Source organism: Paramormyrops kingsleyae, chromosome 7, assembly GCF_048594095.1.
Source record: "Paramormyrops kingsleyae isolate MSU_618 chromosome 7, PKINGS_0.4, whole genome shotgun sequence".
In the NCBI taxonomy this organism is placed as follows: domain Eukaryota; kingdom Metazoa; phylum Chordata; class Actinopteri; order Osteoglossiformes; family Mormyridae; genus Paramormyrops; species Paramormyrops kingsleyae.
Window position 1 is genome coordinate 23608336 of NC_132803.1, and position 16665 is coordinate 23625000.

At 46.1% G+C, this 16665-nt stretch overlaps 1 protein-coding gene across 3 annotated transcripts in view; it reads right to left on the bottom strand.

Annotated features, from left to right (window-relative positions):
• Positions 1–16665, bottom strand: part of LOC111841851 (calmodulin-regulated spectrin-associated protein 1-B) — a 46618-nt gene that overhangs the window by 11152 nt on the left and 18801 nt on the right. For 2 of the 3 annotated variants that reach the window (XM_023807943.2, XM_023807941.2), the window contains exons 3-7: positions 12170–12432; positions 5426–5587; positions 4284–4364; positions 3593–3625; positions 158–299 (exon numbers count right to left, since the gene is read on the bottom strand). In XM_023807943.2, coding sequence (XP_023663711.1) covers positions 158–299; positions 3593–3625; positions 4284–4364; positions 5426–5587; positions 12170–12432 — 681 coding nt within the window. The remainder of the gene's footprint in view (positions 1–157; positions 300–3592; positions 3626–4283; positions 4365–5425; positions 5588–12169; positions 12433–16665) is intronic. The other variant, XM_023807942.2, reaches the window with a different exon arrangement.

A 16665-nucleotide genomic window follows, 5' to 3' on the forward strand; every position in this document is an offset into this window, starting at 1 on the left:
GACAGATAGCAGATATATCAGCGTTTCAGGTTACACAAGATCCAATCGAACGGGATACTCAAGACCAGAATGTCATTCACACACACACACAAAACTACACCTACTGTTCCAAATGTCTTGGGGCAGGGATGCCATGCATGCATTAATCGATGCCTACCATCTAGCTTCATATGGTCGGGGCAGTAGTAATGGACCACAGCCAGCAGGGCTCCGCAATCGCACACATCCTTCATCAGGTCCTCCAGCAGGGGGAAGTAGGGTAACTGCCGGCCAGAGAGGTGGTCCCTGCGATACCGCACCTAAGAGCGGGAATAGAACTGGATCAGACAAGCCTGGCTTTACTGGAATGGGCCAGTTCCTGTGACGATGGCAGCACTTGGCTATGCATCCAGGTTGGCGGCCTCATTCTGCAGCGGTGGCACTCTGAATGCGGTTTTCAGCACAGCACGCCCTCTGGGCAGCCATACCCTCCCTCAGTGGGTTAGTCTCTCCCTCCATCCTGCACTCCTGACCACTTCCTCTCAACCTTCCAATTAAATAGCGTGGAAGTCCAGAGAACAGTCCTTAGTGTCCCCTTCCTTCTTCCCTGAAAGTGTGGCTGCAGGACCAACTAAGCCACAGATTCCTGCGAGCACTAACAGCACGAGCTTATGGGCAGCAGTTGGACGCTGGTGGCCGAGCTCCCAGCGCGTGCGGACAGTCACCCGGCAGTCAAACGTCGGGGGCCGGGCTCCCAGCGCGTGAGGACAGTCACCCGGCAGTCGAACGTTGGGGGCCGGGCTCCCAGCGCGTGAGGACAGTCACCCGGCAGTCGGACGTCGGGGGCCGGGCTCCCAGCGCGTGCGGACAGTCACCCGGCAGTCGGACGTCGGGGGCCGGGCTCCCAGCGCGTGCGGACAGTCACCCGGCAGTCGGATGTCGGGGGCCGGGCTCCCAACGCGTGCGGACAGTCACCCGGCAGTCGGACGTCGGGGGCCGGGCTCCCAGCGCGTGCGGACAGTCACCTGGCAGTCGGACGTCGGGGGCCGGGCTCCCAACGCGTGCGGACAGTCACCCGGCAGTCGGACGTCGGGGGCCGGGCTCCCAGCGCGTGCGGACAGTCACCTGGCAGTCGGACGTCGGGGGCCGGGCTCCCAGCGCGTGCGGACAGTCACCCGGCAGACGCGAGCGCTTGGTGGACGTGGGCCGACCAACAGCGACCAGCCCGCCTCATCTGCCTTCCAGTCACTCAGCGCTCCTGTTTTCTTTCCCAGAGACTGCAGTGAATACCGGTGCCGGCCCACAGAACCTCTACACAGCTAAATCTCACTCAGGCCAGAACATTCTGTGGCAAAGCTGCATCTATCTGCTTCATATATAATTAAAGAAACACCACTAAATGTAACAGGATGTGAGAGTTATAGATGGGATATGAGTGTCAGAAAACACTGATGAGAGGCATGTGACCTTCGGATTTGTTAGGGGAGCTGGAGGGGATGTGATTCTGGGGGAAGCTGACTGGCATGTCCTGATTTTCCAGAGTTCAAAGTGTCCCTGGGTCAACAAGGGAGGGGCTTGCATTTCACTTTAACCAATCACAGTCTTCATTGTATGACATCACCACATTAATTAAAACCAATGCTTTCTATTAAGCAGCAAGGTGCACAGATTTCTGAAGTACCTGTTTTACTGTACATGCCTTTTGTTAAGGGGCATGTCATGGATAAACAGACTAAACATTGGAATATGCAAACCTGCAGAGGCTGTATGGAGCAGTGTAAAGGTGTGTATTTCATGCTGATAACAGTCACAACAACAACGACGACGACGACCAACAACAAACAACAATAAAGCTCGAACCAGCAACCTTGCGATGACACACAGTGCCCCTAAACCTAATGGCTGTAAGGCCTGAGACTGAAAATGAGGAAAAAATAGATCAATGTGTTAATGTCATATGATGAAGGCTGACTGATTAAGGAAGTAACACAAACCCCTCCCTTCGACCCCGGGACACTGAACTTGGCATAATCAGGACGCCTCACACTCTTACTCTACAGCCTACAGGCAGCAGGGGGAGCGCGGTGCAGCACAGCGCCCCCAGGAGGAGCGCCCCCCCCAGTACAGGACAGGGAACACAAAGCACATGGTGTGGCAGCGCCGGAGGGAGTGTCAGCCCAGGTCGCATGACGGCAGCTATACCGTGATAAAAATCATGTCGTCAAGACGAAAATTATCCAAACTGAAATTTGGGTTTGGGGGTAACATTATGGCTTCAGTGTAGTGATGGTTCTTGTATCAGCCATCAGCAGCATTTAATGGAAATTAATGAAATAATTTATTAATAAATTAATCAAATATTTTAATGAAATATTTTAAGAACAAGAGGAATATTACAATAGCTGCACAGCTACTGACACCAAAAGCTGTACCAATTAGCGCTTAGTAACATAGTGTTATGCACCTTTGCTATTGGTTTTCATGCCTTTTGTTGGGGCTCTCTCTAAACCAGGGGTTCTCAAACCTTTTGATCCAAGGTCTACATCAGAGTCAGAGGTCTGAATTTTCATCATCATTTCATAAACACTAATGAATTAAAAACTTAAGCCACCTACATAAAAAATATAGACACCTACATATAACAACTAAAAAATATAGACACCTACATATAACAATGGGAATTTAAAGACTGGTTTAATGTTCATTGATCGTTTCGACTCCCTGTCATTGGGGGGGGGGGGGGTCATGACGAGATGGTGCAAAGTTTGGTGGTTCTTCGTTGTATTTTTTGTACTTCAGACATGTTAACCCCATTTGCGTTAACCATGCTGATTCATATGGGGCATTACCGGCTAGGTTGGGATTGGCTTGCAGTTAGGTCCAGACTTTACGAACCCTTTGTTTTAAACTCTCCAGCACAGAGTGACCACACTCTGGGTCACCTTCACAGATCGCAACATGGTGACCTCCATCCAAGGTTACATCACCCTGATCTACTGAAGGGCTCAGTGAAGGAGGACAGGAGTGTAGGGGAGTTAATCTGTAAGCAGGGAGGTGGGGGGGCACAGGGCCACGGGGGGAGGATAAGAGGCTAAATGAGGATGTACGGTACTGAGCAAGCGCGCTCTGGGGGCCCCAGCATGCAATGGGCCAGCGCGTGCATGAGCGGGCTGATGGGGGACAGTCAGGGTGACAGTATGTCAGCACTAATGACAGGGCAGGTTATGCGGGAGCCAGGCTCAGCATGGCAGAAGCGGTGACAGGTGACAGGTGCGCCTGGAGCTGCGGGTATCCCAGCCGCTTCCCCACCTGACAGGGCTTTAGGTGGCAGAGAAACATGGCTCAGGCCGTCCAGGTAAAACTCGATAAAAACACGCCACCTAACAGCGGCGACAGCCTTCTATCACTCTAAGGGGAAAATCACCAACTGCCACAACAGGAGGCAGATACCCATGGGCAGCCTGAGATATGGGCATCCATGCCATCTCTCAGTACCCTGCAGAGCAGAGTGGGGGTGGGAGGGCGGGCACAAGGGATTGCATGCATTGATGGACAAACTGCACAGTGGGAAATGCCTTTAAAACAGGAAGAGAAGAGCTTGCAGTCAACTTACAGGTACTAGCTTCCAATACCATTTGGAGGGAGACTATCCAAGTAGCAGGGAGGGAGATTAGGAGGAGACAGACAGGAAGAGCAGCAGAAAGGTCAAAGGTCAGATGCAAACAGATGGGAGCAGATCGGTTTCCGGGTTAGCGAGAAGGTCAACAGTGTTAAACAGGAACTCAGCAGATAAATCTGAAAGCACAATCCGCGTCTGTGGAATTCTGCTGGGATTCCAAATGAGAACTGGGAACATGCAGTTAAGGATTAAAATGTAAGGGAAAATAAAGGACTTCGTGCTAATAAAAGCATATAAAGGGAGACGTGTTGTCAAAGGCATTTGACTGGTCAATGGCACTGATTTTTTTTTTTTTGCAAAGCCACTCATACAAATTACGGGTTCTGTGAAACTATATATTATTCAATGGAGTGACAAAAAAAAATAAATCATGGTCATGCATGAGACTGCAATGTCAGGCAGCACCTTTGCTATATCTGAATCAGTCAAGAAAACCATTAGGAATGAGCTGTGAGCATCTAAATGACAGTATGCGCCATATAAAGAACAGGCGAGCTGGTAGCTTCTGTGAGTTTCAATCACCAGTAAACATCAAAGCAGTTGGCCAATGTCAAACAGGCCTGGAGCGCCTCACCCAGGCCAAACATGTCACACGATAAGCAAAACAAGGGCAAGCGGCGGGTACCTTCTGGTGACTGGGAGACTCCAAGAGGTGCTGCTTCAGTTTGAGCTCCTTCTCTGTGATCTCCCTCATCTTCAGGTTCACCTGCGATGAAAGAAAGGTTCCCCTGCATAAAGTGGCCTAGGATCTCTGCAGCGGTCGGGCCCTGAAGGCACGTAACCGCAACACCCCAACCCGCTCCTTCCAGAAGCTCAGAGAGCTCATGTTAATAGTTAATTAGGTTGCTGAGGGGCAAACTTCATCCACGACGTACTGTTAGCATGGAGACAGCGAGCGAGAGAGAGACAGCGAGCGAGAGAGAGCAAGAGAGAGCGAGAGAGAGACAGCGAGCGAGAGAGAGACAGCAAACGAGAGAGAGACAGCAAGCGAGAGAGAGAGTGGTTACAAGATTCCAAATGTTGCTGAGTCACCAGCCAATCCTGAGCCGGCAGAGTTGGAAGATGGCTGGACAGTCATGGAAATGTGGGGAAACGTGAGCCACTGTGTTACAAAACAGCAGTGCAGGGTAAGCACAGGGCTCCCCAGGGGCAACTCACTGAATAAAATGGAGAGAGTGCACTAGGGCGACGGCAGTGTGGCCTCAGAGTCAACACCTCTTTGTTATTGATAAGAAAGGTAATGGCAGAACAAGTATGGGGGGGTGGGATTGCCTTACCGAGGACACGAGTGTGGAATAATAAGTCAGGAATGAGGATTGGATTAATACTATCTACCTACAGAGTCCCAAAGCCTATTCATTTTTTATTACCTAACATCGACATCCCATTCAGAAACGTGATGCTATTACAAGATTTCTACCCATTTCACTGAAGAAATTTTAGGTAGGTACCGTGCACATGGTGGCTTAAGCAGTGCTTAATATGACACTCTGCCAAACCTCAGGATACCAATCCAGGTTCTTAACCAATATGCTATCTGCTGCGCTATGCATTTGCATTTGCCTTATCTGGATGCTGCTTATCTACGATTTCAACAGGATATTTTGCTAAAGCCATTCAAACACAGTAACTTTCTGAAGGGTGCAACAACAGAGCCATCCAGCAATTTGGCCAACAACCTCCAACGTGTTGAACCTCAATGCCATCTGCTACACGGATAGTTTATTTTAAAATCTTCTGGACTCATCCTTGTCATGAGGTACACACCTTGTTGATCCAGAAGACCATGGCATCCTCCAGGTCGAAGGGAAGCTCCTTGGAGGCACTGAAGGTAGAGAAGCGTTTCACACTGGCCACCACCTTCTCGATGCTGATCATCTCCACAGTGTAGGCCATCATGAGGGCGTCGATCATGGCCATGTGGGCACTCTGTCCAGGGAAGACAGTCAAACCAACAACTGAAAAAAAGAACCAAAAGGTCCCCAGAGGCTAAGCTTTCACCATCAGACATAGCATAGATGCATGGTACAGAAATAGGGTGCATCACGGAACAGTGAGCCAGCAACAAGACAGGTCCCTCCTCAGAATATAAAGCACGATCCCTCATTCCACAGTTCATCAGCTTAGCTCTCAATGATAACTGCTGCAGGATGTGAAATCCCTGAGCATCACAGATCAAATGGCAGGCGTTTCTACAAGCAGCAAAGCCACCCGCAATTGCCGATTCGTTAACCATGCCGGCTACGGGCATCCCTACGAGTGACTGGTGACCCTCACCGTTGGGGGGCGAAGACCCAGGTACAAGATGCAGCCGCTATCCTCTAAAATATAAAATAATTCTTTGGCCAGGATTATTGTGACTAACAGAACAAGTGAAGAGGAATCTAGTTTTAGTAAGGTACAAATTACATATAAGCAACACTTTGCAAAGCAGCATTACATTACAGCGTACAAGTGGACCGTCCTCATAGCAGGACCACACAGGAAACGGACAATGGCACATTTACAAACCTAACAGGTGCCAAGCACTGCACGACACACGGCAAATTTTAAACCAGATATTTTCCAGCTACTGGTGGAGAATTAACTCTACAATGGATAAAAGCACATGACTAAAATGCGTTACTGTACGTGACACTTCTCTTCTCGTGGATGTGACAGATGACAAGTACTTCGTGGTTAGTGGACTTTTCCCCAGTAAAAACCAGACGTGGCTCAGAATCAGTGGCTCAGAATGCATCAGTCAGAGGCTTGAATTGTGAATAATATCACACGTAAGTGGAACATGAGTTCGGACAGATGAGGTCCTCTGTTCTTGACAGCGCCATGGGGTTCATTTCTTCTACATCCGCACTTAGTTCACAAGTCTTTGAATATTAGCAATTGCACAGTATTACATTAATAATGCTAGCTGTACAATTGTAGTTTGACAGGCTGTTGAATATTAAAGATTATTATAATTGGCTACATAACAGTTCACCTGTACTGTGACGTAAGCAATGTGAAGAGTGAAAGAAGTACTCTGAAAATTGCTTACATTTTTTAGTTTTTACTGAACATGCTGTTACTATAACTCCACCCAACGCATCATTAAACTACGTGCAGTGAGGAAGACGCAAATGCAGTGGTGCCATTACGTAAACAGCACTCTAATCTTTTCCTGTGCAGCGCTCAATGGTTCGTAGTCTCAGAAAAAGCTCAGAAAAAAACGTGTTGTACAGAATTAGCCAATGGTGTTAACTGCAGCAGTTTAACCTTCCAGAGCATGAAAGAGTCCCAGAGCCCTGCCTGAAAAACCACCATTTTAAATTTAGCAGGAACACCTCCTGCATCTCATACCAAACTAGGTGCACAAAACAACTCTTTTACTACAATGACATTTAACATTGTTTTCCTCTCCTATTACAGAGAGCATTTTGTAGGGAGCACCATGTCACCAACCATTCTTAAAATTTGTATTTATTTGTTGTGACAATAGCAGTTTTGAAGCACACACCATCATAAGCAAAAGAAACACTATTCAATTTAATTCTTTGATTTTGACAGTAGTTTGAAATTATACATAATGTTTTACAGTGTAAGGTCAAAGCAAATGATTAAGCAAAAACAAGCACAACCAGCCATTAAAATATTATTTCTTGGTCAGGAACCTGCCATGTTTTAACAGACCAGAGGTACAGCTCATCCAGCATAATGCAGATTATCAAACATGTACACATTCATTCAACAGCAACAATACTGACAAAAGGACAAATTCATGCTTATCATTCCTGCCATGCAGATATGCCCCCCCCCCTCCCCCCCCACAGGCCCACAGTGCCTTACAGTCAGGTGGCATAAAAGGGTAACTAAGCGATAAAACTCAAAGATTAACAGTCTACTGGAAACCCAGGAATAATGTGTCCAAAATTAAAGGCAAGCATTAACTAACTTCACACATTATTCTTCAAAACGGATCTCGTTAATGAATTAAACAATAAATTTTGCCGTGAAATAAGCAGAGCATCATTTGAGTGTGATTAATGTTGCACACTTGCTTCATATTAACTAAACATGCACAAATAGAAACGAAAGGTCTGAGTCCTTCTCAGACAATGAATTGTCATACACATGTACGGCCAACAGGCACGGGATGAATACCACCTCCGGCTTGCCTTCGTTATTATTTCATGTCACATTCAAGCGCTCTCCCCCACCCTGCTTCTAAAAATCACAGGCCTTCCTCAACATAAGGGCCATATTCACACACAATTCCTGAGTCATTTTGTCAGGGAATAAAAATAAACCCATGACCAAGCAAGACTTCCAAATTTGGTGAAAACTCATCTAAAGAAAGACAAAGGCCACTTCTGCTAAGAAGATCCAAATCCACACACACACACACACACACACAAGTAACATTTTCAGTATAACAGGTATATAAATCTGTGCGATGAAACTCTAACGCTGACGTGCAAAGCACTCAGATCTTGCAGTGTGAAGCCAAGCCTGGCAGAGCGTCTCCTGCCTCGGATCCACCTTTCCCAGCTGCACATGACCTCACTCTACTAGTTCATAGGGTGGGGCAGGAAATACCCACTTAAATGTATAAGGGGGGCATTATCTTCACAGGGGACAGGATGAGCCGGTGGCGCTAAAGGGCTGTCCCTGGAGATAAGCCGCAGGCTGGCAGCCTCCCTCTGCTCTCTCCCTCCCTCTGCTCTCTCCCTCCCTCTGCTCTCTCCCTCCCTCTGCTCTCTCCCTCCCTCTGCTCTCTGCCTCCCTCTGCTCTCTGCCTCCCTCTGCTCTCTGCCTCCCTCTGCTCTCTGCCTCCCTCTGCTCTCTGCCTCCCTCTGCTCTCTGCCTCCCTCTGCTCTCTGCCTCCCTCTGCTCTCTGCCTCCCTCTGCTCTCTGCCTCCCTCTGCTCTCTGCCTCCCTCTGCTCTCTGCCTCCCTCTGCTCTCTGCCTCCCTCTGCTCTCTCCCTCGCAGGACGCAGTGGCAGCCGCCGACACGGCGTAGGCGCCGGCTACAGTTTCCCCCTGCGTGGGCGCTGCCTGTCCCTAGCGACACGTGGGGACCGGAGCACCACTTCCTTTGTGTCTGGGCTGCGGCACGCGCTGGCGGAGACCCAGCCCTTCCACGGGCGCGGCGGGAGGGGGCAGCTACAAGCTGTGCTCGCCGGCTGGCACCTTCAGTCCCAGGGTGCTGTCAAGCGCGGGAACGCAGGCTGGCACGCGGAGGCTGCCCTTTCTGACATGTGCCAAAACCTGCCCTGCTAGACGGTGACACCGGGAAGGGGCACCTGTGCGGCACAACTTCGAACATTAAAATACAGTGCCCCCCCCCAGGAGCAGTACTGTGCAGGCTCTTCACGGACAGCCGGAAAAGGGCCTTTCGTCTCATCTTTGCAGGACCTTTTCTACTTGTGGTTCAAATTTAGCCATTTTAACTAACATGTTTTGTCACAAAACATCAAGAAGCACCTGTTATTTGAACTGGAAATTCAGTTTGATACAATAACACACATTGCTTTTTTACCAACCCAGAAAGCCATACAGTTTGCTATCAGTCAGTCTTCGTGAGATTTTCATTTCAGGCACTGTTCATATATTTCAGTTTATCATCCATCATAATTGATCATGTCACGTTCACAGTGCTATTGGATTCTATTAAGTCTTTACTTATACAGTGCCCTCCATAATGTTTGGGACAAAGACTCATTTTTCCTCAATGTACCCCTCTGCTCCACAGTGTAAAATTTCAAATCAAACAATTCAGATATGATGAAAGTGCACATTCCAGACTTTAATACAAAGTTATTTGCATACATTTCCATTTCACCATATAGAAATTACAACACTTTTTATACATAGTCCCAGTATTTCAAGGCTTCGGTATGTTTCGGACAAGTCTTCGTCCCAGACATTACACTGTATATCTCAAGGGTGACAAGTCATAACGATAACAAACGAGCATTTAAACAACAGCAGAACTGATTACAGTGAATCAGGAGAAAAGAGCATGTCCTGCAGGACTATTCAAGCATGCGTGTTTCAGGACTGTTCAGTCTTGCTTAATATGGATTAATAGTCTTCAGTATTCTCTTTGCGCATCTAAATACAAATCTCATCTGTATGAAGACACAGCACCCACTCCAAATCCTTTGTTAACACTGCCTTGTTCAGGTAACAGTAATCCAGAGGAGAGCCCTTGTTCCCTTCAGGTGTCACACATACTACGACAGCCCAAAAGCTGCCAGTGAGCCAGTGGTTTCCATGGAAACCAGGCAGTGGGGCGATAGGATGCATGTGGCTCTGTGCTGTGTCTGCCATGTTCGGAGGCATTTTCGCACAATTGTACCCGGATTTGAGCTGGGCGAATATTAATGTCTGCTTATGCACCGATTTCTCCACAATCCTTCCGCGTCCGTCAATGCCACGTGTCTGCTGTGGGGAAGACAGCCGATTGGTCGGGGAAGGACCAACCAACAGTGCTGTGTTTCCATGGTAGCTGGGTTGGGCTGTGCAGTAGGCTTCACAAAAGCACCCGCTTTGGTGGAAGAACACATATGGCCAGGGAGAGGGTACAGGCTGCGGAGTGGAAGAGACTGACTACACCCACCCCGCAATCTCCTATCCCATTGAGAAATGCAAATATGCTCACCAGCGTGGCTGGAAGCAAACCACAGAGGAAACTAGAACAGGCTGACCGCCTTAAGCTGAGGGGAGAGGAAGAAGCAAACGTAAACCAACCTACTGACATTCCCAGACAGCCTCTAATACAAACTGAAACAAAAATCCATATTTATAACCGTCAAAGTAGGTTGTTGTGGTAAATTATTAATCAGCTGACTTTTTTAAGCAATGATTTTGCCCACTTATGCCACAATTCTGGTGACCCAGCATGCTTTGGAGCACACCTTACACCACAAAAAAAAAAACAAATCCCTTCTCCTATATATAACCTCTATGCAACAGACTTCAAACATCAACTGCAAATAACAAACCATCTTAGATTAATAGATTAGGGCTGATCAGCGAAGCCTTTTCACAGACAAAATCAGGCCAATTACATTAGCTTCCTAAACACAGGGGGAAGGCCAAGGAGGGTCACCAGGACAGACTGTGGTTTGGATGGACTGATCCAAGCAAGCTCACAACATCTTACAGCAGAATTCAGGCTTGTCAAAAATCTTACAGTGAACCAGTGAGTGAACATTATTCTACCATTTGGAAAACATCCTTGCAGTCACTGCCAAAAATTCCCAAAATATATTTTACATAAAACTTACTGAAGCATCACAGAACTATAGCACAAACTATACAGCAGAGAATTCTAAATGGGTGTGGCAGCACACAGATCAACAGCCCACTAATCTGTGCCACTTGGTTGTTTTGCATCAGAAACAGCCTGAATAAAAGGCACGGAGGACAGAACAGCATTTGAGCCAGAGAACATGGCATGTGGTGCAGCTATGACAAGCTGAAGGCCACCTAGGGCGTTTGCGTCCTTATTTGAATACTACAGTATTATTGTGCGCAATTCAGCTCGGTAAAGGAAATTCAGATGAATAATGCAAAACATGTGGTGGCTGGGGGGGGTGGGCGGTTGGTCACCCACAGAAAGCGAGCGGCTGCCGAAACGAGCAAGCAGCGGAAAGCGGGAAGGAGCCTGGGCACTGCGGACGAGGTCGGAGCGGGCCACTCCACATGAGCCACGGCGCTCCCTGCCACGAAATACTGATAAACTGGCACCAGAACAGAGGAGAGATGGTTTCCTCCATTTCCCATAATCTGCCACACTGCTAACAGTATGACCATAGTACTTGGTATAGATGCACACTCCAAAACATACCAAGATAAAAAGGAAAAGATTTGGATACCAGTATTATAATGGCTGGCATCTGACCAGGCTTATCTCTCATATCATCAATACATTAAACAAGGAAACGATACTGACAGACCATCTGACAATGCAAAACGGAAGGCAAAGCACAGTGCTTCAAACAGACGCTCTGCCCTAACAAAGCCAATCTTTACCTATTCAAATCCAATAAAAATGCCTAAGAACTGGCATTGTGATCATGTCCAGAAAGCAATAAGCAACCACTTTAACGAGCAGCACATATCCTCTACATCATCACCCGGTTTGCTTTCAAGTACAGACAAGGTACTGAAAAAACAAGCGGTTTCATATTCAGTTTTGTGCCAGTCAAACCCCATTTACGACGACATGTGGTTGCCCTCCAACAATGAACAATGGCCACATTTACCAGTTAGACTTCGATAAGACATCACAGCAGGAAACGCATGGAGACACCCTTTCAGCTGTGGATTTAAAATGCTGTATTATAAGACTGGACACCAGGCTGGGCACAGAGGGCACCCAGAACCCCCAGACATCTTGCAGAATACCATTCAGAGGCCTTCCCTCCCCAGGCTCACTTCCACAGTGCATATAGGGGCACAGCGTCCCAAATAGGCAACGGGAGCGGGAGAGGTAATGGGGATCACACATGCTGAGACGCTCACCATCTTAATGGGCGTACAACCCAGGTCTGACTCCGAGACAGGCGAGTCGTCGCTCTCCATCACGTAGATGCCCTTGCGGGACAGCGCCTGGACCACAGACTGGTGCGACTGCAGAGAGGCCACCTGGTCACCCTTCAGGATGAGGGCACAGACACGGCAATAGAGCTCGCCGGAGAGCAGAAGCCGGATCACAGGTGGTTTGATGTGCTCCTGTTCATACTGATCTGTGTAGAAGGGGTCCCGCAGGTCTTCCGGAATGTGCTCTGGAGGGCAGAAAACAGGCATGTCAGTTAACTAACAATGTCACACATAATATGATACTGCACAAAGTAGGTGCACATTCAAAAGTAGCAAAGTAAGTTAATATAATGCCTATTAAACAGGGGGTTTGGGAAATCCACATGCTTAAATGGAAGGGAGGGGCCGATCCACATTTTTTCAATTCCGATCGATTCCCATACACAACTGCCAATACCAATACAGATTCTGGAGCTCTTTCTACTTCAATATTTTTAATATAATAAATGTATATATAAATATTTATACTTTATATATTAATTTTTTAAACTAGTAGATGAAAAAAATCTATGAAAAAAAATCTTTTATTAGACTACTAGAAACATACATAACGTGTTTTTCACCTCATTTGTACGTCTTGTTTTAAGCATTTTTGAGGCATTTGGAGTTTGAATATCTTCCAAGAGAGTATAAAGAGCAAGTGGCAAATGCTTAATATAACCCACAGTGTTTCTCCCACTGGCAACAGCGTCACTTACACTTCGCTGTGATCGCAGCCCCTCCTGTGTCAAGCTGGGAGAAACAGCCCAAGCTAGTGACTCCCAAATCATCAATTGCTTTTTTCATATTACTCACATTGTCTCACACTACTTCCAGATCATCACCCTCTGATGTTCTTATACTCCTACTGCAAAGGGTTTGTGCATGACATCACAGCAGGCAGAAGTCACTGCGCTCACACTCACTGAGTGGCAAAGAGACTGAGTGGCAGTGTTGGCATTCGGCTTGAATGCCGCTAGAGCATCTCGAGCTGTCGTGCGATTGATTGTACAAATCGATTTTACAAAAAAACAGGAGCTATCATTTTACGGACTGCCAAAAACTAAGCAAGTATCGGACATGGATCGGTCATATATGGCCAATAACCAATCCGTATACAGGGCTAGACATAAGCCGCGGCACCGGGGCCAATGGCCGTCGTGCCTTTCAAAATTGGCCGCACGCCTCCTCAAAATTGAAGTACCTTACGGCCAAGATTGGCCTGCCTTTAATGTTTGTCTGGCCGTATGCCCCCTTTTTACCGAAAGTAACGTTCATTACACAAAAGACTTGCGCACGACACGGTCCACTTTACCTCGTCAACAATCGATGCATCTGTACTGAACCCGAACCCGAACCCGAACCCAACCCTCGATACGAGAAACGAGGTCGACCCGCACATCTCGTAATTCCCAACTACTGAATGAACCGCAATGAATTCTGGACTAATACGATCATGTGTTCGTCGCATGATTGGCTGGTACGGTATGTATCGTCCAGCCTACTATGGAGCCACAGCAATGACAATGGTGCATCATCGGGGGTTTTGATTGGAAAAGCCATCCGACGGTTTCCGAATAACAGATAGGTGTCCTCTTCGGTAATCATCGTGTAGTTGTCGTCTGCTGCTTATGCTGTCACCATGCCTCGCAAAGATCGAGAACGTAAAAGAAAGCAAGCTGAACTCGCGGCTACTGCCGCAAAATGTTGCAAATTATCTACTTTGTTCATGTAAGTGTCAGATGGTGTTGTAAAAAAACATTTGCCGAGGCAGAGCAGATTTGACAGTACCAAGCTCTGCTGGGAGGATATAGGACTGGTAGCGTGCAGTGTGCAAAAAACGAACGTCAAGTCAATAATCATGTACACTAAAAGAATACGGGTGTTCTGAGCAAACAAAATACAAAAATATTGACAGCTCCTTTATTGTTGGATTTTGTTTTTTGAAATAAAGCTATATATATCTATATATATATATATATATATATAAGCTATATATATCTTATATATTATATATATATATATATATATATATATATATATATATATTCTGTCTCAAATCGAAGGTCGTATTGCATAGGTTGTCTAAACTTGGTAATTACAGTAATTGGTAATTAGTGACTCAGTATTGGCCCAATGCCTTTTTGGAAAGTTTCTGCTTTTTTGAAAATAAAAAAATGCATCCTTTATGGAAATAAAATTCCTCCACAAGGCCCGAGGTGTCCTATGAAATTTCCAGATTTTGGCCTTGTGCCCAGGCTTAATGGCCTTGTGCCCTAGAAAAAATATGAATAGCCAAGGTAGGGCTGGACAATAATTTGATATCAATATATATCGCGATAGAATTTTTTTCGATAACGGTGATACGATTTTTAAACACATTTCCGATATTTCGATATACATTTGAATATTATATATATTCACCGGCTTTTAAAAATGTATCACAAGTGCTAAACAGCGCGTATTCAAATCGCATTCGCATGGTAATTTGCTGAACAACGCAGCTGTGAAACGTGATCCAGGTAAAACTTTTTTAGACAGCATAAATAATATTGAAGCATTTGTTTTCAAGCAGACTGTTAAAGGCAAAAGCAACAAAGCATTTTAGACTTTGTAAAGAAACCATAGTAACCACGTGTATGATACTTTTCAGAGCTGTGTCAGAGCGAAATGACTCGTGAATTTAATTTTGACACTGGTTAGCTTTTTGTAAAAACGAACTACAGTTCAGTTTTGTGATTTTATGAGCGATCTTTGTGTTTTCAATGTTGGAGAATATAATTAAAGGTTTGTATCAAGAAACGACGGTGGTTTTTATTGTATACTGGTAAATCTCTGCTGTTAGTTGGTGGTATGCCTTTTGTTAGCCAACATGTATGTCGGGGCCGGCTCTACGCTGGGGCAACGCCCCCTTAAGCAAACGTCCTGCCCCCTTAAATCAAACTTTTAGAAGTTGAGGAAGAAAATAATAATTACCCACAAACTGAATATGGACAAGATTTACTACAGTAGCTGAAAAATCCACTGAAAAAGGCACAAACGAGATGATAAGTTTCACTTCTTGTTCGCTCTTTCCCTCCGCGTTCTGTTTGTGCGCGGGCTCACGCAGCACTCGGCAGATCCCCCACTCACCCTCCCCCCAGCTAAACATCCAATCACTGTTAGTATGCAAATGAGCCAGTTTCTCAGTAGGCAGGGCAGGGCGAAATGAGCTGCGTGATTGCGGAAGGTTTAGAGGAAACAGCAATCTCTCTCGTCAAAATCATAGCGACTAGTGAGATCATGGTTCGAATTATTTTTGTCTATTTGGGGGGGGGGGGTCTTGATCGGGGGGTACTGTACCCCCCAGTACCCCCCGATCAAGACCCCCCCCCCCCAAATAGACAAAAATAGCAGTTTGGGGGGGGGGGGGTATTAACATTTTTCTTGTTTTTTTTTTTTTTTTTTTTTTTTTTAAGAAAGATAACCTCACCTTGTAGGAAAATTTTATGTAAAACGATTTTAGACACCCCTAGTGTGGATCGTACCATTTTAACCACCTTGGCACTAGAAGCAGCTTAGCCAGTCGGTTACGTCATTCATTCTCATTGAGCGACTTGTTCGTTGTGATTTCAAGATTCTTTATTCGTCACATACATAGTTATAACAAGTACAACATGTAGTGAAATGAACCCTGACCGATCCTATTTTTCAGTTTTATATTTCAAGACTCGGTGAATTGATTTTTTCTTTTTCATAACTTAGCCTACCCTTTTTAGTTTTGGTAATATTGGCAATAGTGAAAAGTGTTTTGTTGGGTTCAAATATGTTTGATATAGGCCATCCAATTAAGGTAAATGTCTTGTTTTTAATCTGATGAGGAATATTTTATTTTATTTTTTGTTTTACTTTTCAGTTTTCCCCCTGAGGGATTGCCACCTTACTGTGCTCAGGGGCTTTGCGTGCCTCAGTGACCCTAAGAGCTACACCAGCAGAAGCTTAGCCTTCAGGTGGGACACCCAAGTTGGACAGGTCTTAGGGCAGAGGCCTGACAAAGTGCAATCCAATTACATGACAAAAACAGTTATCCAGAGCACCACCCCACCCCTTTCCCGCCTTTGTCGCCACCATATGCCCCTTCACATTTCTGTCTGCCCCCTCATATAGGCATGTCTAGAACCGGCCCCGATGTATGTACATATTTATAGCATGCCGATCGCGTCAAACAAATCGCGGCAATTCCAAAAACCTGTGCATGTACATTCTCAGTTATTAACGCACATAAATACATTTCAAGCACATGCTAATATATTGCTGCCATATTGGTTTTCGGTTATCTCGATCATCGGTTATCTCAACGCTTTTTGGCAACCCCCTAGGCCGGCGACATAACCGGGTTCGACTGTATATGAATAATCAGCCTGTTCTAGTTTAAATGGAAATATATTATTGTTAATAAG